The sequence below is a fragment of the Rhamphochromis sp. 'chilingali' genome, assembly GCF_963969265.1.
Source record: "Rhamphochromis sp. 'chilingali' genome assembly, chromosome: 1".
In the NCBI taxonomy this organism is placed as follows: Eukaryota; Metazoa; Chordata; class Actinopteri; order Cichliformes; family Cichlidae; genus Rhamphochromis; species Rhamphochromis sp. 'chilingali'.
Window position 1 is genome coordinate 34,914,865 of NC_137929.1, and position 24,807 is coordinate 34,939,671.

General features: G+C 39.7%; 3 protein-coding genes across 3 annotated transcripts; 1 reads left to right on the forward strand and 2 right to left on the reverse strand.

Moving 5' to 3' along the window:
• Window positions 1-1,413: 1,413 nt before the first annotated feature.
• Window positions 1,414-7,108, reverse strand: fis1 (fission, mitochondrial 1). Its single transcript, XM_080867519.1, has 5 exons — window positions 6,982-7,108; window positions 6,245-6,377; window positions 3,549-3,625; window positions 2,277-2,382; window positions 1,414-2,190 (listed from the first exon to the last, which is right to left on the reverse strand). The coding sequence occupies exons 1-5, from the start codon at window positions 7,024-7,026 to the stop codon at window positions 2,087-2,089; spliced, it is 465 nt and encodes a 154-aa protein (XP_080723645.1). The 5' UTR covers window positions 7,027-7,108; the 3' UTR covers window positions 1,414-2,086.
• A 64-nt stretch (window positions 7,109-7,172) lies between these two features.
• Window positions 7,173-10,304, reverse strand: LOC308387531 (cytidine deaminase). The gene is made up of 5 exons (XM_080867640.1): window positions 10,107-10,304; window positions 9,902-10,018; window positions 8,560-8,671; window positions 8,428-8,485; window positions 7,173-7,439 (listed from the first exon to the last, which is right to left on the reverse strand). Exons 1-5 carry the CDS (start codon window positions 10,111-10,113, stop codon window positions 7,326-7,328), a joined length of 408 nt encoding a protein of 135 aa, XP_080723766.1. The 5' UTR covers window positions 10,114-10,304; the 3' UTR covers window positions 7,173-7,325.
• A 1,636-nt stretch (window positions 10,305-11,940) lies between these two features.
• Window positions 11,941-20,231, forward strand: tm4sf5 (transmembrane 4 L six family member 5). The gene is made up of 5 exons (XM_080877660.1): window positions 11,941-12,500; window positions 13,518-13,598; window positions 15,259-15,401; window positions 17,751-17,943; window positions 19,875-20,231. Exons 1-5 carry the CDS (start codon window positions 12,327-12,329, stop codon window positions 19,890-19,892), a joined length of 609 nt encoding a protein of 202 aa, XP_080733786.1. The 5' UTR covers window positions 11,941-12,326; the 3' UTR covers window positions 19,893-20,231.
• Window positions 20,232-24,807: the final 4,576 nt, after the last annotated feature.

Below are 24,807 nucleotides of genomic sequence, written 5' to 3' on the forward strand. Positions count from 1 at the left end.
TGCTCTCATCTCAATAAAGCCCTGACAGTTTTGATGGAGCACAAACGGGTCCTTTATATAACCCCGCGAGCAGCTTGGGTGCAGAAGAACACCGAGCTTTACATAGATTCTGTTGACTGATGCGCCAAAGGGTGAAGCAGGAAGGAAAATCTGACACGGAGCCTGTTGTGGACTTCAGGTGTTAATACTGAGGGACGTGTGAACATAAATATGCCTTGTGGTAATAAGGAGTTCGGGAGCTAAATGCGTTCAAGTTCATTTGGTGTGTGAGGAAGCTTGCGTGCGCGCGCTCCCGCTCTTTAACAAACCAGTCAGGTGGACCGGGAATCGTCAGGGGAGCGAGCCGGTGACTCGTCGGGACCTACAGCTTTGACACCGCGCTCACAGCTGCTGTGTTCACCGTGTTTGTTGATCTGATGTGTGTTATGCGTGGCAGTGATGGGAACACCACTGCGCAATATCGCATATGTCAGATTATCGGTTCATTATCAAATAGCAAACGAATAAAAAGATTATACATACATGTTAAACAGGTTCTAAAGTAAATATGAAAATAGCTTCAAAAGTATATAACATGTTTTTAAAGTTGCGTTCAATTTTATAAAAGGATTTTAAACAATTTTGAGTCATTTGTAGATTAATTTAATTATTTGATTCAAGTACTTTGATTCATTTACTCTATTTAATTTGTAAAATATGTGTACACACACACACACACACACGTAGAAAAATATTTAGTATACACATCCAGAAATGCATATACTATTATATATTGTACATATATTTATTAGTTTCAGATGTAGCCATTCTTGTATTTTGCACAACTCTGTTGCTTGTGAAGCTCGCACACAAGAATTTCACTCACATGTGCTGTACCAATGTACCTGCACATGTGATGTGACAATAAAAGTGATTTGATTTGATTTGAAAAAAAGTATTATTATTTTCTTTTTTAAAGCACAGCAGTGCAGTCACTGCTTGAGGTTCTTGGTCTAAATGCCGTTTAGATCCTTTCTGCGTGGATTTCTCTGCGAGGGCAATCCAGCTTCTTCCCACAGACATAGGTGTTAGATAACTGGTGATTGTGTGCTGTTCGTGGATGTCAGGTGAATAAAAGGCTTCAACGTACAATTAAAATGTGACTATCCCAAACAACATAGGCTAATTATGCTAACTATGTAAAATTCAGATTTTGACTTTTCTTAATTTCATTTCATTACAATGTATTTATCCATATAAATACATTGCTCAATGTTTTAATATCTTCTTATTATAATGAGGACTCCATGTAATCAAATGCTTATTTGTGCTACTTGTGCTGCAAAAGAATTTAAAGTATAGCTTTTACTCCACAGTAGTGTGTGTGTGTGTGTGTGTGTTACTCTGAGATATCAAAAGCATACAACACAAATCTCTCATTTGAAAATCATTTTATTAATAGAGATGGAAAACAACCCATTAATATTAATGTTAGGAAATGCTTTTTACGCAACATAAAACAGTTTAATTTCCATTATAAGAGCTGCATCCCTTTAAGAAACTGCATGTCCAGAGTAAATGCAAGCATCTGCTCACTGCCTCCTCAGCAGCAGCAGCAGAAGTATGGCAGTCACCGAGACGTCACCATCAAACAAATGATTCTCTTCCCTCATTACAGGATTACAAGCTTCACTTTCCGCTTCATCAGTAACACTTTCTGTAACGCTTCAAAAATCAATGCAACGAACAACAACTGAAGCAAAATCATGCATCTGGACAAATTTTCTTTTTACAAGCTGTAAATATTTGGGCTGAAGTGCACAGTATAAAAATTATATAAGGGTTAAACAACACGTCTCCTATTCTAGTTTGTTTAAACGACAAATGAGGAAGTGACAGGTTATTAGTGTGTCAACAAATGTATGTACGACGATTTTCACCCCTGTTACAGCTGGCAATATTCAAATCTTTTAAATAACGCAGTTTAATTTCACCCTCAAATCAGAATTCTACGTCTTCCAAGCTTTTAGTACAAAAGCTTTATTTTTATGCAGGCTGGTCAGTGTGTGAGTCCAGAAAAACATCCACGTTCCCACTCACACCCAAGTTAGGATTTGGCAGCTCCTTTTGACACAGCCAAGCCGATGAGGCCCGCTAAGCCGGCCACGCCAAGGCCGATTCCCCCGACAATCGCCATGCCGACAAGGCCATCTAGATATCAAGAGGTAAAAGGTCAGGATGTAGTTTTCAAAACACAAGCGCTTTTATTATGAAACCATTTAGTGCCTCTTTCTTACCTTTCTTTAAAGCCTTGTCGATGAGCTTCTCCATCTCCAGAGCCTGCTTGTTCCCCGGCTCGTTCTTTAGGAGAATGCGGATATACTTGAGAGCTTTTTCATATTCCTGGAGGGAGAAGAGAAAGTCTAGTTTATGGAAGTCCTTCCAAAAGCAGCTCTCATCACTCGACAGCCACCCCTGTAACACCTCCAAGCGGCTATCTAAATTAATGGGGAGATAGAGCCATGGCAGTAATTGCTGTGGTCAGTGGGACTTTGCTCCATAATAAAGGGTCTAAAAAGGTTTTTTTTTCTCCGCCTGCTATCCACATCCAGGTTACATAACGCTCCTCCATTGAATGTGCCGCTATGTGCATATAAGTATTGTACAGCACTTTGGTCTACCAGGTGTGTTTTTAAAGTGCTATATAAATAAATAAATGATGATGATGATGATCGACGTCATCCCTCCAGATCACTCGAAACAAATGCTGATTCATGTAACGGATATGGCAAACCAAGGATACCAATAAGTGTGCTTATCTGCGTCTTTTTATGTCCACCACACAGTTCAAACGGTCATGAAGCTCTCACTGCATGCCTGTGATTGGTTCGTTTGTTTACCGCTTCAGCTGCTGATTGGCTCGTTGGGAATGCGGGCAGGGTAACCGCCAGCTTCAGTGGCAAAACTTTTCCACAGATTCATTAAATGGCATGTCTCTCTGGCATCATTAAAAAGGACATTTTTATTCACGCAGGAAAGCATGAAAGAAATCCATCATGTGTTGAAGATCGTCAGGTAAAAGGCGTTCATGTACACTCATTGTGCAAAAGGTAACACGGAAGAGACCGAGTTCATTGTGACCTGCAGACTTTGAAGGTCTGATTAGTTATCTTCCAAGTACGGTGAGTGGGAGGTCAGAGAGGAGCACATTATGGTACTGAAATACAAGTGAGGACATTTCTTTTACAGAGAACTGGGTGTGTTAAGGAAACATTTTCCTATTAGTGTATGTAACCATGCCTCAGCAGTACTTTAGGATTAGACCAATTAGAAAAACCCTCGGTAAATGCGAACCAATGAGTAAGATGACATGCTTTTAGGGAGGAGCAGGAAGTAAGAGGTAAAGTCAGAGAGAGAAATATTTTGCGCTGTCTGTCAGATTTGACCTTTGCCCTCTCTCTTATCTGAAGCTCAAAAGCAGCGTGATACAAAAGCAGAGATTTCTGCAGGTCTGTTTCTTCATTTTGTCTCCCATAAACCTGAACTGAGAAGAAACAGGTGCCACTCACTTTGAGTCTGTAGTTGGCCACTGCAAGGTAGAACAAAAAGTCCCGGGAGTCGTCCTTTGATGCTTTCTGAACCAGTTCTACGAGAAAAACAAACAAACAAACAAACAAACAAACAAACAAACAAACAAACAAACAAACAAACAAACACACGATTCAAACCAGGAAAGCTGAAAACACACTGAAGCCACAAAGTCACAAGTTACAAGAATAATCACTGTGCAGGTAATGGAGCTGGCTGTGCTGAGCTTTTCCAGTGACGCAGCGCCAGTGCCTAATCCAAAACCAGTTCCACCCATTTATACAGAAAGAAAAAGACCACAAAATTGCTGGTTCCAAAGTTGGAGACGCTGACCTCAGCGACCGCAGGAGGAGCTGCCGCAATGACTCACTGATGACACTCATCATTATTATTATTTTTTTATAAGAAAGGAGAGGAAAAAAACAACAACAACAACCAAAAAAAGAAAAAGAAAAATCAAACAAAAAGACAGTAGGAAACCACAGCAACAACCAACATGAGCATCAGTAACAGTAAATAAAAATATTGAATGTTACTGAGCAGCATACAGTGCTAATAATGCATAAAATGTTAAGAGGCAACAGCCGAGAGTGAGCCAGTACACACCCGAGCACCGAGAACCATCAGTGCACCAGCAGGCGGGGGCACCAGCAGGCGGGGGTACCAGCAGGCTGGGGCACCAGCCACTGGCAGGGAGTGTGGGGGGGAGATGTTCTGAGAGAGGTGGAGTCTAAGACCCGACACAAACATGCATTCCCACCCTCAAAGACACATATGAAAATACTCACACACTCACCCAACATGGAGACACACAGACCTGTACGCACACACACTCACCCAGCTCCGGGCTCCAGGACCCCGCAGGGGCAATCCAGCAGCAACTTAGACTCTGATGGTCACCGCAGCTTAGACTGTACAATCCTTTTATCTGCATTGCTTGTCATTTCAATACCTTATCGTTAACAGCTGAAACAACACTTAAATCAATAGACTCATTACTTACAAAAAAAGGAAAAAACCTCCACAAAAATTCTTGATTAAAAGTTATTCCCATTTGAAGATTGGAATATTTTTGCTGTGTTGATGACAAATCCCTGAGTTTTAATAATGTTAAAAATTGACTGTTTTATGTATAAGATTTTACATGGACATGCCAACCTCCTTTATTTATTAGTGCAAGCACAGACTGTGGGTTTAGCACTAGGGCCACCACTAGAGGGGGCTGTGAAGTAATTTATAGGTTCACTAAATTTGGACAAAATGTGCTGTTACTACTCAAAATACTAACCAATTAAGAGTCTATCAATGGGAATAACAGAGCGCTCAACTTATCACACATTTAAGGCTCAGCTTAAACAACGGCTGAAACTAAACCAGCTCTGTTCCCACTTTTAACTTATCTTATCTTAACTTATCAAGTCTTTGTTTACTGTAAAGTTTTGAAGTGACCTGCCTGGGCTCACAGTTTCCATCTCACACTTTTTGTATACCGATGTCCATTAACAATGTAGTTAAATAACTACTTAAAAACAAAAACAACGACAAAAACCAAACAAAAGATTAAACTATTAATTTGAAACAGTCCATAGCGTACCAACTTTATTCATAAAGCACTTTAAAAACAGTCGTAGAAGACACCGAGTGCTGTACATAAAAATGAAATTAAAATGAAGTGAAGACAGTACCACTAAAAACTGCAATAAAATAAAAACAAGCAAGTATAAAACAATAAAAACAAGCAGAGATGTATGTCACATGCTGGGTAGAAAGTCAGAGAATATAAATGTGCTTTAACATGGGTTTTTGAAATGGACACGTAGCTGACTGTCTAATGTGAAAAGGCAATTTATCCACATAGGAACAACAAGTCAGATGACCAGAGAGCTCGGACAGGAGGGTGGGAATAAAGACAGGCCTAGACCATTTAAGGATTTAAAACAAATACAAGAACTTGGGCTCTAGAGTGCACAGGCAGCCAGAATAGGTGTAATGTGCCCACAGCACAGCACAGCAGCATTCTGCACCAATATCGAGTCGACAGGGAAGAGTAACTCTAACATTAAGGGCATTACAATAATCAAGCTGAGACATAACAAAAGTAGCTATTACAGTCTCCAGATGAAAGGACAGGTGTCCCCTTTGCCAGTTTTCTTAAATGAAAGAAGCTGTACTTAACTACTGCAGCAATATACATGCTCATGTTGAACTGTGGGCTGGTTCTCAAAAAAGTCCAAACTGAATAAGTACAGCACCAGCACTGCGTCAGCGGAAAAGAGTCATCAGGAAACCTATAACAAGTCTACAATCCAAGGACATTTCTATAATTTTAGTTACTACAGTTACATTATTTTGTGGTGCAAGGGAAAGCTCTGGTTAATTTTACGAGTTGATAACCAGCTTCCTGTAACCGTTTATCCTGCTTCCCAAAGTTAGGATAAGTGAATCCTGATAGCTGAAAGAAATCCTAGCTATGTTGAACTCGCTTTGTAGTACAGGGCCCAGGTTATGTGTTCAGCATCAGTTGCGATGGTGATTTAACGAGGTAAAAAGGAAGCTACTTTGATGACTCAAGCTATCTGGATTTTCAGTACACCGCAAGGGGCACTTGCAACAATCCTGTTAGCCAACAGAAAAGTAATAACATTATAAGTACATAAGGCACAGTGGGTGGACTTACCCTCCAAAAGTACAATCCCCTTCTTGATATCCTGTGAGTATTTACTCCTGATCAAACACCAAGCATACTCAAACTTTGTTTCTTTGGAGACAGCACCCTTCGCCAGCTCGCTGTTATATTTCTTCTCAAATTTCTGGAATTATAAAAATAGGCAAAAATGACCGGTTTCATAGTCGAAGGAGCTTGCAAAGAAAAGCGTCTGGACTTCTTTAAGTTGCTTGAAGACGTTTCACCTCTCATCCGAGAAGCTTCTTCAGTTCTAAGGTCAAATGGTGGGGAGTCCCAGATTTATACCTAAAATTTATACCTGGTTTCATATTTTATTATTATTTATTCATTTACAGAAAAAGTCACTTCGATTGTGTTTATATTAGCAGATGCCCTGACCCTTCCTCAGTATTGTTTGTTGTGTATCCACGAGGAACAATTACAATGTTCAGCTATTGAGCAGGTTAGTTCACAAAGTAAAGTCTAACATCACTGCCAAACTACATTAGCCATAAACTGTTTTATTAGTCGAAACTACGATAACACAGTGTCCGGATGTTCACTCATAAACATGATGATTAGCACGAGCTAGCTACGTGACGCGACTAAGTGCGTGTCGACATGTCACATTTCTCCCGAGTACCAACGTTTATCGACTGACAGACGCCGTGGGGCGACAGGAAAAGTCGCTCATATGCTAAATGTGTGTTTTAATCCCAAGGAAGAAGTTTAATAACGTGAAAACTTACTAGAAGGTCTTCAGGAGCCACCACATCACTCAGTACAGCCTCCATGTTTCCGGAAACGAATTTAAGACACGCCCAGCGTGGTCACATGACAGACACATAAACGTCATCGTGAGATCTCTCTGGTAACGCCTCGCTTGCGTAACAAAAAAACATCAGACGTTTAAACAATAAGCTTTATTGTTTATGGGTAGCTTGGCATCACATTTATATTTATTTATCGTAAAATAACTTCAAAGATGATAGAAGTCTACAGGCTGTTTTATTTTTATTTATTATTTATTTAATTATTTAATTTTGCTATGTCACTGTAAGATCAGCCGAAGAAGGATCTCACTGAGGTTTCATCAGTTCTTAGCTAGATGTGATGGGGAAAAGGCTAAAGGCAACAGTTCACTGAGGCTGGTTTCTTTGTAAGAGCCGTCTGGCTTGGTCAAGTATACAGTCCAGTCTGATCCAAACTGTGAAACACACAGAGAGAAAGCAAAAAAGATATAAAAATATCAGCAAGCAAGGTTTAAAATGGGTCATTTCCAAAATTATAATTTATTCCTAACATAAAGTATTTCAAAGCCCAGGCAAGACTCAACTGGAATAAAATATCATTGGACTGGATTAAATGGCGAGTCTAACAATAATGGGTCATCTTTAACAAAATAAAGTTCATGCATTATATTTCTAAAAGCTACATGTATGTAAAGCATGAGGTTTAGAGTGGTTTGTGTTTTTAATTTTGATTAAAATGGTCTATTGGATTACAGAAAACATCCCTTCTAATCACACTGTAAATATCAGCAGGAAGATCACAAGTCAGCAACAACAAAGTATAACCCAACATTGAGAATCACAAGTGGTGGGAAAGGGGCGAGACATGCTCAGTGATGTATCATTGGTGAATGCGCCTTACTAACATCGGGCTGGAGCTACAGGGTGCCACGTTTATGAATGTCGCGTGTCCAGAGGTCTTTTATACCTTGCAGTATAACTCTGCTGAACAAATCCAGGTGACACATGATATGATGTGGTATGATATGGGTGTCACTCGCACATATTCGTACATATTTGATCTTCATCAATTTTACTGCAGCACTTTCTTGTTGTTACTGTCTTTGATGTCTGTAAGTGTGACGCCTCCAGTTCCCCAAAGGTACAATTTTAATTTCTGAAAGGACACATAATAAATCTAATCTAATCTTAAATGTTTATGACAATATTTTAGGAGGAGAAAATATGCTTTTTTTTGCTGATACAAAGTGCCCTTCACTGTAGCAAAGCTATAACACTTTACTGTTCTAGTTTAACAAGCCTGTAAAATGCAGCTTCTCCTGCTGGAAGACACACAGCTACTTATCACTGTAGATGTGTTTTACAGGGAAGGATGAATATGGGTTCCTGGATTCCTGGGTTACTTTCCTAGATGGGAAAAAATCCTTAGAGACACCTCCTCACCTCCATGAGGACCTGTCGGCACGCTCCGCATGGTCCAACAAAGCGGTCTTTGATGTCACTGCATAGAGGAGAGGACAGGATGAGCGCTCGGGAATATGTTGCAACGTGCTTTGTTGAGACTGAGTGTCTTACCATGTCACGGCGATGGCGCTGAACTGTGTGTGGCCCTCCACCACAGCTCTCTGGATGGCAGTCCGCTCGGCACACACCGTCAGTCCATAAGATGCATTCTCCACATTGCAGCCTGGAACCCTAACAATACTTAGACCCTGGGCTCTTTTACAGTGCTCTACTGGGAGGCATCGTAAAATCACATTTGATATCTCCGGCTTTTGAAAAGCAATCATACTTTGTGAGGTGTACATTTGGGTCTGACTGTTTTACTGCCTTCTCTTGGTAAGTCAAAATCTGTGATTCGTAAATTGTTTTATAAATAAAGTCTGCCGAAACTATTAAAATATATAAAAAGAATTACGAGAGGAAATTGCCTCTGTCAGTTTTATTTACTTTCTATAGAGATCACATTATTGTATTATAACTTCTGCATGCCGTTTTTACTACTGAACCAAGTTACAGACAATAGAGTAGAATAGAATAGAATAGAATAGAATAGAATAGAATAGAATAGAATAGCAATATCCTTTATTGTCTCTCATTGGGGAAATTCACAGCCAAGTTAAGCTCAGTGCCAGATGAGATCAAAGCGGATTGGATAAATTAAAGTTTGTAGGTTTATTCCACGAAATGAAAGTTTCACTGCAGCAGCACATGAGCACATCTGCATTATGAGGAGCTACAAAATCCTGCGCAACAAACAAACGATAACATTTACTGCAGTGCAATATACACGAGCATGTATATTAATTGTGAGTATGAGGTTATAGATAAACACAAATTCACATATTAGAAGAACAGTCAAATAAAAGTGAAAATTGAATAATGTTATATAGTGAGTAGTATCGGTGGAAGAGTACTTGGGTTCATTTACTGTCGTTAAGAACATAGACCATTGAGTGCACACTAGAAATAAAATTCAGTGCACTGACTTGCAATCGAATCAGCCTAAGTAAACAAATCTAAATATCAAAACCTAAAATGTATACATGTGAGCATATAAGAAAAATGCTTATATACATGTGATAATTAAGAAAAGCACAGGATCTTAGAAATGAATAAATATTGTATCTGGTTTTTGTTGCTTGATTATAAAAACCAGTGCATTAGTACACGAGAAGCATACGAGTACTATAACTGCTGTTGCTGTTGTGCTGTGGTTTTATCACAACATTTAATCTGCAGATAAACTAATAAGCACATAAAAAGCATACTGGCCCCTGAAATGAAGCCACCGTTAATTGCACTTAAGGACAGTAGCCTGCTTGCTTAATTGCACTTTCAGCCATTACTTAATATTACGGTATCTATGACAACCACACTTTATGAGCTTGCAAAACGCACTCCTGTCTGTTATTACCTGTGATTATGGCGCCATCTGCTGTCAGCACGGCCGCACCGACAGGGAAGCGGCTGTATGGACAGTAAGCCTTGTCCCGAGCCTGCAGGCACTTTGAAACGAGCTCCTTTACTTGATCTGCGCATGACAGGCAACAAACCTGTGTGAGCTGTGATTAAACAAATGACCCCCGAGGCTGCTGAGACTCCGTGAGGGGTGCACTTGCCTGTCATTGTAGCTGAAGACGCTTCTGGATTATGTCACCTTATCCAACTACGCTGTTCCGTGACAAAGAAATAAACTATGGTAATGCAAGTGGCTTTTAATTCAGGTCTGCCGACGGCTGCCAAGGGGTCGCGAAACTACGAGGTTTTGTGACAGCTGTTTACCGTTCACGTTATTGGCTGGCAGGGGTGCAGCGTCATCGACCAGACTGGGACCGTTATATCAGGACTGTAGAGGACCTGGCTTTTGGCAACTTTCTCGCGAGAAAAGTGGGATGAGAATCATTTAAATTTTTAATCAGACAAAGTAAAACACTCGGAGGTTCTACATCACCAGAAAGTGTGAATAAAGCTGCTGTGGTGTAAGGCAGAGCGGGGCATGTTTACTGGTTTTAATGCTCGGACATATTTAAGGCATCCAAACTGAACAGATGGAAGAAGAGGCAAAGATTTGTTGTTTCCTCTATTGTTCATCTGTGTTTCCTACATACTTAGAAATAAAGTCATCAAGAAATTTCCTAAATTCCATGAGTGGGTTAAACCATCACAATGATTTGAACAAGCATCTCTATATTCAAAGCTCTCCGTGCCAGAGGCTATCATTGTAGTGCAGAGCTGTTCAGTGAACCACACCGCTGCACTGGCTCACACGTTTGTTCATTAAAAAGAACACAGTCACTTGCTAAAAGTACAAATTCTGCTTCCGTGGGTCTCTTATACACGTTGCTCCTGTGCGAATTACATTTGCTATGCAGTCCAGTGTTTTCTAAAGAGATGTGGTGGCGGTTTAATGCACAGTCATAGTTGCTGGCAGGTACTCAACGCTTCACATTATTATAATTTGTTTTATTATTATTTTTTAATTCCAAAACAAGTTCTTCTGCTCTAGACTAATATCTAAATATTAAAGCTTCCAGTTTGGATTTAGAAGACAGACACTCTTTCTACTTTCTTTTTTGATACAGCTTATAGTTACTGCTGGATTAGGTGACCCTGAATGCTGCTGGAGGTTTCTTTCTGTTAAAAGGGATTTTTAACAGGAATATAAATAAAACTGCACTGAAATTGAATAGATTGCTTTTAGTGAAAAATTATTTGCTCATTTTGAATGAGACACGTTTGTGGCATGAACTCACAAATATTTATGCCCACGTTAAGTAATTTGATTACATGAAAAAAAAATGTCCCTGTAAATTTTGTTATTTAAGTACAATGGAAAGATTTAAATGGAAATTTACGTCATTGGTACACAGTGAATTTACAACGAGCACTTTTCATTAATGATTAATTATTGCAAAAATAAATCAAGCTTTGATTTGTATTTGTCAGCTGCATTTTATTCAGAATTATTGCTCATGTTTATGAGGGCAAATAGTCTTTTTATAGTGACATGTTTATCAGTGTGGTGGATCGTCGTCATGCAGCACAGTGCGTAGAGGTGATTCAGTGCTTTCTTGAGAGACAGAGAATTGTAAATGTGTCAGCAGTTCCTGGGCTCCTCTGTCATACATGCTGCATTTTGAAATTCACAAAATATTTTCGGTGGGTGGCAGGTCTGAGATGGATTCAGGCCTTTTTGGCATCATCCTTCCCCGAGAACCCCCTAGGTACCATCACAGGTGATGGAGTTTGACCTGATACTTTCATAGTTGAGAGTCCACGCAGTCATTTCTAGTAAACATTTTTGTCTTCTCTCTTTTTTTATATGCTGTCCAAACTCTGAGCCCAAGGGATCTGGACATTTAGTACTGTTTCTGAGCGACTGAATGAGTGATTGATTCATCAGGTGCATGGAAAAAAATCATACACACACACAGCCCCCCCCCCCCCCCCCCCCCCACCTTTCCATGTAGTCTATCAGTGGTTCACTTTTTTTTCTGGTTAACTTTACATTACAAATATAAGTCTCTACCTCAAGACTTCTCATCTTTATCTAAGACGTGTGAGGAGACGCCCAGCTCTGACATCAGAGATCGGGAGCACCCACGCCAACATCTGGCCTTTGTTCCCTCTCTGTTCCCCGCTGTAACAGTCACTGCTTGTATTTGAGTTTCGTGGCGTGAGCCGCCACAGGTGATCTCCTCTCTCTCGCTCTCTTTCGCTCTCTCTTTCTCTCTCGTTCAACTCCTCTTTTTGGTTTCCTGCACTTTTCACCGACTTCCTCTTGAGAGGGGAGTCAGATCCACAGAGCAGCCAAGTGAAAGAAAAAAGAAGCTTAAGCCATGTGTTGTACAGGAAAGTGCGCCCGCCTGGTGGGCCTGATCCTGCTGCCTTCAGCCTTCATCTGCATCATCTCCAACCTGCTGCTCTTCTTCCCCGACGGGAAGCAACTGAAGACCAGCGAGATCTCCACCGAGGTCTGGCTCATGGGGGGGCTCCTCGGAGGAGGCCTGATTGTGAGTAAACCAGTTCCACGCAGAGAGTCTGGTGAAATGTTTTATTGCTCATTTTTATTGGGTTTTTCAGCCATTACGTTTCGTAGTGTAAACTAGTAAAGTTAAACTGCTTACGTTTATTGAGTTTTATTGAGAATTACTACTGCATGATCCTTTTTAGATTAGCATAGAGTTTTGTTAGAGCATTTTTATTAATAGTACACGCCTCTTTGTCTCTATCAGCCTATTAGTGGTTTGGGGTTCAGCGTGATGTTATTATTTGACTTGTCATATGTAAAACCTGTAAAAGCAGCACCTTTAACAATGGTTAAGGATTATTTTATAGAGGGGTTATGACTCACTGAGTAAACATTTTTAATTCTAGCTCAGCTTATGTGTACATAGAACATGCTTTAGATACCAAAACATTGAAGAAGAATGTAAATGTAAGTCATTCTGAAAATAAATAATGAATGTAACCAAATCACACCACTCATATAAAAGATCTTTAATAATAAAATAAATAAATTCACTTAAATTACTAAAGTATTTATGTTGCTATAATAGAGATAGAAATGTTGTAGCGTTTACATTAATTTGCCAGCTTTCATTACTTTAGTTTCCTTAATGCTATTAAAGAAGCTAAAGTAGTTAAATTGTATTACACTTCCCTTATTAAAGGGGACTATCTTGACATTGTGTGAGCTATCACTATCAATAAATAATTCATAAATATTTAATCTTTTGTGCTTCAGTATAACATTTCAGTTCAGACCAGGAAGTCTGATCCCTTTCGTCTAACTTTGGGATGTCGCTGCCTGCTGGGTAAACCTTGATGCAGGATTTACAAATATTTGGTTTGATAGATAAGCGAACATACACACACACACAATTGTGCACATGCGCACACACAAATAAGTATGTAACCTGTGGGTGGACCCAAAGAAATAGAAAAAAAAAAGTTTTTTGAGAGAATTCATCAACAACAAAAACTGTTTTTTGATAGCAGATGTAATGTTTCGTCTCTGCACCTGTCAGATGCTGTGTCCGAGCTGTTCAGCTATCAGGGCCGGGGGCAAGGGTTGCTGTGGACAAGGTTGCTGTGGCAACCGCTGCCGGGTGAGTGAAATCATTTGAAAGATTTATTGCATTTCCATGTTACACAATACTGTGGTGTGTGGGGGACTGCACTGATAATGATGTGTAATAAAAGGTATATAAAAGTCCAAAGGACAAACTTTAGTGCATGATCATTAATGTGCCCACATGCTCTGTTTGAGGTGCGCCCGACAAAGACAATCATTAGTACTTCAAACAATAAGTATTTAAAGTTTTGCTGAAGATGTTTTGCAGAAGTACAGCTCTTTATCTGAATTCCAGATCCTCACTTCTCTTTGATTATTAGGAACTACGTCGCTAATTACAGAAGTGAGGAGCCATTAAGTCTGAATAACCAGACAGCAATTTTTAAAAATATGCACTGCTTCGACTTTTAGCATCTTAGGTCATTGACACTTAGAAAGAAAAAGGGAAATAAAAAAATTATGTTTGCATTGAAAGGATGCTAACGTTGAAGGCAGTACGATCCTCTGGGTTAATTATATGCACTGAGACCATAAATGGCTAACTTTGAGTAAGCGTAGGCAGAAAGCCACTGTGTGTATGAGCTGTCCATGTGATCGCTGTCCAGTAACACATCACAGACGTGCATTTTGCCATTCCTTTTTATTTTGGGTAGATAACCTTGCAGTGATATCAACAACAGTACATAAAGGGGTTAGTAAATTCATCAGATCACCTGTCATAAAAACAAGAAAACACAAATATTGATTTTTAATGCAAAAAACTTGATTAAAGCTACAAATGATATTTTTATTTATCGGGGAAATACGCATTAGATTTTTATATTAGCAAGTAATCAAAACTGGCTGTTTAAAATTCCTGGATAACAAAATTAGTTATATTTTAGCATTAAAAATGTTGTTTTCATTAAAGAGCTTCTTCATACTGGTGGATTAACCGTTACAGGCACTATAACAGAAACTTTTTTTAATGTTATTACCAACACTGTTAATTTAGGGCAACTGCAGCCTAAACCTTACACTGGTTGGCAGTTTAATACATTTTTAAGCACTGTTTATATTTTACATATTGGATAAAAGCCATAAAACATGATATCAGTTAATTAGTAACCTAATAATGATTCTACAGGGGATAAAATAAACTTTTGTGTCTAGCTTTACTCTATGTCGACCTGCTTATTTATTATTAAAAGAAAGCTCCATGATGCTTGAGTTGATAATGTTTTAGTTTTAGGGCCTGATTATTTATATTTTTGCATGTTTTCAGAAAAAAAAGTTAAAAAAACAAAAAAGGAAATCACTTTTCTCTTTGAAATAGAAGTTAAGCAACACAAGTTCTCTCTTTTCCAAGCCCTGTTCATGGACTTTTATAAAAACCCCAATATGGAAACCAAAACCCTTAACAGTAAATATTTAGGTTATATATATATATGTATGTATATTGTATACTTCATATAACTTCTGTCTCCTACAGTGATTCATGGCTCCTTCCATTTGTTTTCCACATTAAGTTTGAGTAAAATTAACATGAACTTGTCCCAGAAAAATGAAAAAAAGAAAGAAAGAAATGATGAATGACAGCAAAGAGATCACCTAAAAAAATCTCTCTAAAGAACAAACATACTTGTACAGTTACAATAATTCGTAATCTCTTGCACGAGTGAAAAAACACCTAAATGTTCTCATCTTTCTTTTAGATGTTCAGCTCGGTCATATCCTCCGCCGTCGGCGTTCTTGGAGGGATTTACTGCACCAGTGTCGCCTCAGCTGGGTTGGCTGTTGGACCCAAGTGCCAGGTGGAAAGTGGCGAATGGGAGTACCCCTTTAAAGACACGGGCACGTGAGTGTCCCACCTTCATCATTATATTTTTAAATGTACTTTTTGATAAGCACTGAAACAGCAGATTGAGCCAGTAATTATAGTCTTGACTGATACCCTTCAGGCAGATAAAATATATACATTTCCTTTTTCAGTTATTCTTCTTTTCTCTTAAGTTATATTTAACTGCTTTAGCTTTCTTTGAGAAGCACCAAAATATATAATCATTACTGTATTAGTTTTCTTCCTTTGGTTGGTTTTGTTAGAGTTTGGCACAGAGTATCACCCTATCCCTAACATCCCCCTCTGTCACACCAACCCTCTAACATGTCCTCTGAGGTCTTCCTCTTTTCCTCCTGCCTGATGACTGCATCTTCATCTTCCTTTGTGCAGTATATCCACTATCCCTCCAATGTACAGCTCAGCTTCCTGTCTTTTTATCAGTGCCACCTTCTCTACGTCACCTTCCCCTTTCAGCCCTATCCTGCAATACTCTTAAAGTCCAGTAGGTGGCACAGCGAGCCAGTATGTTCCATCAGTGTTTCTTGACCCTTTTAAACATTTGCAATATTCATCGATACTCAGACGGAATTAAAAGGGTTACATAAGCATCCACCCAAAGCAGGTGATAAAGGCCCATCATGCAATCGGGACAACTGTTAATAAATATGAGCTTGTTGTTAATATTCAGGCTTGTCTGTTATGACAGCAGTTTAAAGGGCAAACCAAGAAAAACAAGTCTGATTACACAATACATGTTGGGTTATTAACATGTGACCTGGGCTTGTCCTTCCTCCAGAAAACTTTAAGTTCCTCTTTCTCGTTTCTGTTCTGTCAACTGTCGATTTTTAGCCCAAACTATTTTGCTGTTTAATATTTCTAACGGTGCTGAAAGGATGATATGAAAAACAAGAAGTGATTCTCTCAGATCATAAGACGTGCTCTATATCTGCTGCGAGGAAGGAGGCTGGGAAAGATGCCTTTGTGTTTGCTGTCTGTGTCACTATGAATAGGCTGCGATAAGATATCAAATTGAGGAAACAAAATTTTCAGAATTCTAGATTGCAAAAAGGGAAATGATTCATTTACGATCAGTGTATTTTGGTTTACTTCGTTGTCTTGTAATGTACTCTGTACTTCTGTGATGCTGTTTAGAGGAAAGGAAAGCTTTAACCTTCAACAGCCTTTAAATAAAGTTTGAAGATGTCACATATAAATATTTACTGCCTGCAGAGTAAATGCTGATCAAGCACTGTCCTGCAGTGATAGTGTTTAATGTGAAAGGGAATTTCAAGAAAAGACACTGCAGGATGTTGATCAATGAAAAACTTTAACTAATATAAATTCGCCCCATGAGCAGCTGTCACAAAGAGAGAAATCAGGGACATAACCTTACTTTTGCATGTTCAGACTGTGCAAGTTGGACATTGTGACTCATTTTCAGTTTACTGAACAGCTGTTTACTGCTGTTCTTGGTAATCTGTATTGGCTTATTTTTTTTTTTAACCTGTTTTTTTTAGCTGTTGAGCCTGTAACAAAATGCAGTCCTGTGAAAAACCCAAGCTCAAAGCCTCTTCCCGTAAAAAGAGCATCCCAGCACTACTTAGGGTTGCAAAGCTGCATCTGAACAAGCCACAAGACTTCTGGAACAATGTCCTTCAGACAGATGAGACCAAATTTGCTATGTTTGGACATAATGCACCATGTTACATTTGGTAAAAACCAAACACAGCATATAAACAGAAACACCTCATACCAGCTGTCGGCTGGTCACTGGACCTGAGCAGCTTACATTTGTTGATCCAGCCAGGTCCTATTAGGCCCTGTGAAATATTTTTTTTACATGATTGTAGCAATAATGAAATAATGTTCTAAAATATCAAATTATATCATATCTAATCTTCGATTTTTCAAACAAACAAGATGTTCGTGAGATGTTGAGCTGCGGCACAGACTTGTTTTTTCTTGCCTGGACTGGATTAACCTGTTTCCAGACTTTGTGTTGATTTAAGGGGATGTGAGAGCATATCAGCAAGAAAGAAAATATATATTATTTCTCGAAGAAGCTTGAAGAAGCTTCTCGGATGAGAGGTGAAACGTCTTCAAGTAACCTAAAGAAGTCCAGACGCTTTTCTTCGCAAGCTCCTTTGACTATATTATTTCTCAGAAGTATTCCTTTAATATTTATGTAAATAAGTAAGGTTGAAAAGTTTTACAACTCGCTTGCTTTCTCCACCTCACACTTTTTTCTCCTTCTCTTCCACCATCACCGCCTTTTCTTCACTTCCCCATCTCCATCCATATTTTCATTAATGCTGTTAGTATGAGCTCTGGTCACTGCTTATGCTCCACTGCTCCTCTCCTTCACAGGGGCAATAAGAGCTACCTTGTAAACCAGGATATGTGGACTACATGTGTGCACCCTAAAAACATAGTGCTGTGGAACATCGTTCTGTTCTCCATCCTGCTGGCCATGGGCTTGCTGCAGATTGTGCTCTGCGGCCTCCAGGCCATCAACGGCTGTTTGGGATGCATCTGCGGAGACTGTCGGGACAGCAAAGACGTAAGTGAACGAATCCTAAACCTCTGCCTGAGCTGGGCGAGGGTAGAGGAATTCCTTCGAATCACTTGAGTGTATTTGTGAGTCTCAGAGGTCAGACGTTCGAGGCAGTAAAATTGTAAACAGTTTATTCAAACATGAGCGTCGTAGTGACGACTCACTAATGTGCTGTAGCTGGTTTGGTTGCTGGAACTGAGTCGGCTCTTCTCGGCAACTCCATTTATGGCCGTTGGCCATTTTGTACTTCCAGACTGAATTTCTTTAGAGCTGTTGGATTGCGGGTCATGACTTCCATCCAGCCTGTCAGTGATTACAAAAACAAGTTTTGTAGTTTGGATCCTGTGTTGATAGGAAAAGGGCTCCCAGTGGGGACGGAAACAGCACTAATTTAAAGGAATTTTTAAGCATTTTGGGAAACAAGGTCTAAAAAAATCTATGCTTTGTATTATTAAACTAATTTAGACTGCAGACTGTATAAAAGCTCTAGGAAAAGAAAAAGTGAAGCCAGTGTATATGTGCCCTAACCCTTAATACCTCTAACAACCAGCAGGGGGCGACTCCTCTGGTTGCACAAAGAAATCATATTATAAAGAAAATGTACCTTTTTTATGCTTGTTTTATTTTTTTCAATTAATAATAATTTTTTATAAATGATGTTCCTGTGTAGGGTAAAATAGCTGATAAAGCAGGTTGTGATTCAGAGCACGAGCGTCAGATATTCAGGAAAGAAAACAAAATTGTAAATTAACAAAAACTTTCTGGTTTATAATTACAAGTCAGTCTGTACAATGAGATTACAGAATTTTTTCTTCACTGTAAGCTGGGTTTGACACAGAGAATAGGTGCTCAAGCTCCTACCATGTGGGAACAGCAGGCACCATGGGCCCTCTGGTTCTCAGTCACACCCGCCTCTCGCTTGTTTAGTGCTATGTCGTTCTAAAAGATACTTCAAGGAGTGAGCACATTATACACTTTGTTTCAGGGCTGTGTTCAGCAGACAAATTAATTTCACAGTAGTGCACATTGCATTATTTCACGAACGTAAACCATCCTCACATCCAATTGTAATTACAAATGATTTCAAAAACAGCCAAAATGCAAAACTCGAGTGCAAAAATGGTCGTCTAACTATCTGGTAACCTTTTCAATGTATCTTTTTACAGAGCAGTTTATGGCTGATGTACAAATTGAATGACTGATCGATTGATATGAGACATAATGTGCTTTTGCGCAGAGCCGAGCTAATTTTATCTCTTGTTTGTCTTTAGTCGTTATGCAATCTGAAACCTCTGCTTGTTTGTGTTTGTAGTGCAAATTCACAAATAAGCACATTTTTCCAAAAGTGCAATGAGTGCATGTAACATAAAAATCCAAACTTGCACAAAGAAATCTAAAGCTAAAACACCAAACTCAACAATAAAAGGTTAGTTTAAACAAAAACCTTTAAGGTCATAAAAACATTCCCATGTCTCAGATATTTCAGATAACATTTTCCAATACCTTCCTCTTGATGCAGCAGCTAAAAGAATTACTAAAAATATACATGATGTAAAAGCAGTGACAGATTTCTTTTCATGAAGGTGCAATAAGTAAACCAGCAGCTTGACAGAAAACAAGGTCAAAATTCATAAACACCAACATGAACTGTACGAACGACAAGACAAATCCACACGCTAAAGATTAAGCTCACATTTAGCGCATGGTTAAACATCTACTGATGACCTGCGTCCTTCTACTTATCTTTAGACATTATATCCAAAGTATGCAGCAATGTGGAAACTTGTCCACAACATCCACATTCACATGTGAACTGTATCATCAGATGTCTACATATTAACACGGTTCTCCAGTTTATTAACACCCCTGTTAGTCATTTGAGAGCCGGCGTCCTGTCCGATATGTCAACTGAACATGTGATGTTTGTCCTGCTGCAGGATGAAAGCGGACTGTAAGGGCGAAGAAGACAATCCTGCTGTGACCGGCCTCCAAAAGGGCCCCCACGCTTTTCTCCATTGGTGCCACTTCTGTGAAGAAGCTCATCGACTCGCTTTTCTTTCCTCTTTCCTGAATGTGTCAGAACCGAACTCCATTATTTTGTGAATTGCAATCTTCTTGTTTGTATCTCCCAACTTAATTCCTTTAACTGAAATAATTTATGAAATAAGGAGTAATTCCTGTGCTGAGGACTCAACGCAGGACGGATATGAATAAATAGTAAATAACTGTTTGATGTGGGCTTACACTGTATACCAGGCAAATGTGAAAATGTGATCAAAGCTTTAAAAAATAAAGGCAGCATATTTTTAAATTACGCTGGATTTGCTCTTCGTTACGCAGCAGCGCTCAACACTTCATCTAGAGGAGTGCTGCTTTACTAAGCCTCATTATCAGTAAGAGATTGTTTCAGAAAGGTGTCAGACCCCATGGTTGAGTACTTTTAAACCACGCCATCGCTATTACAAAGACTTTAAGACATTTCGTCTAACAACAACTTGTGCACGAGCCTATGGCACTACATTTATCACCAATCTGGTGGCTGTTGCCAATCTGAACTGTAATAATGGTTCCCTGCTATGATTATAACCCACAACCAAATTATGAGCTATTACACAGAACATACACAAGCCTTTAGACACCCTGTGTGTGGGGCATTGCTACAGCAGATACAGCTCTCACAGCAGCATTAACACATATTTCAGGACGCAAACATCTATATACGCACAGTAATATAAAGATGTTACTTGGACGTGCTGGTTGTGAATTCTGTGCCTGAGATGACCGTATCAGTAACATCCATCATCTGCAACATCATGCGGATCCAAATGAAGAATAAAAGGTGGATCAACCTCAACCTCAACCTCAACCATCAACCTGTGTGTGAAATGGGCATCCACAGCAGCATCACATATAGATCACAGATCCACTGTAACCTGTTACTCATCATCTGACTCCAGCTCTGTGTCCATGACCGTGTGTTTGTTCTTTAGACAAGTGTCAGTGGAAGTGTTGCTGTACCTGCATGTCCAACACCACAGCAGCTGTTGCCTTTGCCTGTCTCTACTGTATCCTCTGCACTTTTGTTACTATGAGCTATTTGTGCCAGATGTTTTCTTTAATCTCTTTGGCCTTTAAAATGTGCATCTAACCCCTACCCCCCCCCCCCCCCCCAAAAAAAAAACAACAACAACTACTTAAATGTGTTAAAGGTGCATATGTTTTTTCCCTCCAGAGTCAAATTCAGAGGGTAGTTATTTTATAAAACTGGAGAGTATTAGTTATGTGGCATCCTTCCCACACAGTGGCATCTCCCTCGCTTTACAGGGCTGAACTGTGACTCTGTCGAACATAAGAATCAGTTGCCAAAGACTCAAGTCTGGTCCAAAGAATAACTTTGGAAAATGTGAACAAAGGATAAATTTTAACTGTATTTTCACAGGTTTTACAACACTTCTACCTTCCCCCGATGGCCATTCATACCTCACCAAAATAAAATTAACAGATAAACATTTAGAAGAAAGTTTCTCCTATTTATGATTTTTACAGGGTTCCCCATAAAAAACAAAAACAAAAAGAGGAAATGCTTTTAACTATCAAACATTTCCTGTTGTCTAATTTCAGGACAGTCAGAGTTCTGAGCTAACATGACTTTTACACATTTATTTCTTACAGCTTAAGCCCAAAGCAGCAATCTTTACGCTGACAGAGGATTTTCACTGGTCTGACCTGCTTAAGATCAAACTTGGCTGCATGTGGCCAATAATGAAAAATGAATCTTAACCTGCAGCCGATTTTACCCCAGTATTAAACCCTACTATTTGCTACAGACTTCTTTCTTATCTCCAAAAACTCAGTCATGCCCTCACAATGTGACTGCGCAGTAAACACACACACAGAGCTGTAACAGAAGTCTCTGCACTGTGTCACCAGTTAACTCTGATTATCCAGAAGAACTTGAACACATCAGAGTTAGCAACTCTGTAAATTACTCATCCTGTTCCTGTGTAGTGAGAGAGCCAGTTGTAACGAGATTATTTTGATTAGACACAAGGCCAAAGGTCAGAACGCCCCCTGTGGACACTGGGAACACTGCAGATGTACACAGTCTGCAGAAGGAGCGCCTGTTAGTGTAGGTGCAGGTTAAGCTCGTAATCTTTTGCTGCCTGGAGCAGCTTCGCGGTAATTGTTACCTAACTTTCAAGGTAAAAGCCTGTTGGGAGACTGCACCCAGGTAAATATAGACACACTCTCTTAGGACATGCCAAATAACCCAAAGCTGTATCTGTAAGGTAGGCTGAGCCCCTTTGGCAGCAGAGATAAATGAATTTAAACTGCTTTAGTGGCCTGGTTTCCTCAGTAATGATGTCTCTTTTCTTAGTTCCATCTCTGGGGAGATTTAGGTCCATGTGTGCCACAGATTGAATCATGACCCTGCTCCTTTGTTGCAAAACTCAAGCACAAAATTATTCTCAACGTGTTTTTGTCTTCACAAACCCCCCAGGACACGGAGGAGGAGTTACGTTGATCTGGCCAACGCTTTGAGCCAAATCTTAGCCGACTGAGTGTCCGGTGCTGTGCTGCTCTCTTGCATAATGTCAGCGCACAAAGTGTGACCGATTTTGGGATAAAAGAATGAGGGGAAGGGGAGAAGAGAGGAAGGGGCCCCTGCTCTCTGCCAGTTTTCATACAAATCGGAGCCCCAGTGAAAGAATCCAGAGAAGCAAAGAAAGATCCATTTAATGGCGTACGTGCACACATCTCTGAGGGGAAAAGAGGCAGGCTGGTCATTTGAGCATAAAATTCTTTTGTTTTGTTCGCCTCAGCTTGAGCCAGGAGGGAAACGGGACATCGAGGCAGATCTGGCCGTTCCCAGAAACATTGAATTAACCTGCTGTTTGTGCAGCTGTGTACTCTTCTCTCCTGCTTCTCCCGCTTGTTTCTTGGTGGAGAGCTCTTCAACACACCCACACACCGCAGCCTAATCTGAAAGTAGCACTCATCCTGCAGTCACTGGCCAAACACAAATTTCAGCTCAGACGCACGTACCTGATAACTCAGCGCTGTCCACCACCCGGTCATTATGGCAACCACTAATAGCAGAAGCAGAGCCACAAAGCAGACAGTGAGGCACATTCAGCGGCTCGCTCAGCATCTCCAAAATCAACACATCTTAAAATCCAAATTTGAACTGTTTATTAATCAGAACAAACTCACTTTGTCAAGAACAATCACAATAAAAACTCACCCGTCAGGTATCCACACACGAAGACTTTTTGTCTGAGTCATGTTAGTTTCAAAGTGTCTGCAGATGCTGACACCCGTGTTAGTGGGAAGTGTGTTATTATGAGATGTGATAATGTGCATTAGCAACAAGACACAGTGTCACTTTGCCTGTTTGCACCATTGCTTCAAGGCAAACCTGACAGTCTGTGCTCCACTCTGCATGGAGGAGCTGTGATATTAACACTTTCAGTGCCAGATTATTATTTTCAATCTACCTGTGACTCATGAATCTCCAATCACTCAACATATCCCACAATACTTTTGCTCTATGAAAATATACAGTGAAGTTCAAAAGTATTGAGTCGCCCCCTCATTTCTTAATATTTTCTTCCCAGGAGCCAGACTTTCTTGTAATTCTTAACGTGCTCTTGAGCAATACGTCTCCAGGTTTCTGAAGGACTGTCACAGATTTCCTTTGGCTACTTTTTCACTCATTTTCAGTCCAGTCCTTGAACCAGACCAGAGGAATGTTTGTTTGTTTGTTTAAACCACTTCACATTAACTTTTGAGTCACTCGGGCATTCAAACAGCACTTAACTCATGTGTCTACACACAACACAATGAAAAATACCAAAGATAACACAAAGTAGGATTTCTATCACCATCGAGGTGATTCTCAGAGAGTTATTAGCTGAATATAATACTGAATATCTCTGCACGGTGTTCGCTGTAACCCTAAAAAGGAAGGAAGAGGCAGCAAATGCAAGTCTTACAAATCAGGAACATTTGAATGTCTTTAAAGAAGCCTGGAGAACTATTCCTGAAGATTACATAAAAAAATGACACGAATGTTTGGCTCTGAGTTCAGACTGTGTTGGAGAATAAAGGTCATCTCTGACTTTTAAACTCATTATAATTGTACAAACTCAGTTTTGCCTTATTTACTGTGTTTCCACGTCTGTTTGCTCTTGTTTCAATAAATCATTGCACCTATTTCTCATTTTCCTAACAAAATATAAGTAACCTGTGGCTTGACACAGAGCAGATTTTTTAATGCTGTCGCATGCTGTGAGAACACTGATTGCTGGATTTCTCCATCACTGCTGGGACGGTGTTAAATCAGCACTGACCCGTTCGATGAAGTGTCTGCAATTCATTTAGTTAATGAAATGTGTCGGCTGAGAAATAATCAGCCCGGAAAACCCATCAAATCATTTCAGTTGCCGTTCATCCCATTTGGTGCAGTTTCGTATGCTCTCATCACATCTTTTATAAATGCTCTACAGAATTAATTAACAGTTGCGATCCCATAAAGTTGGTTCTGTTCAACTGGACGTTTTGTTTTCAGTGGGAGAAAAGTTTTGTCAGCCTTCCAGACTGAACAAATGCTTCCGGCATGTCACTGCCTGGACGACTGAGCGTGGATCACGACGTAACAACTGTGATCTGTGTTGAATCTAACCCATGAGAGCCCAAACCCATTTTTACTGTCAGGAAAACTATGGGAGAGTCAATGTTGAAACTTTAACAGGAACTTTTTCTAAATGTGTAAAAGGGCGTAGGTTCTTATGGGCTAAAGTACAAAATCAAAACAAACCAGTTGAAAAGGAAAAAGGAAAGTTCCAGGAGCATGCTTGGAGCAGTAAA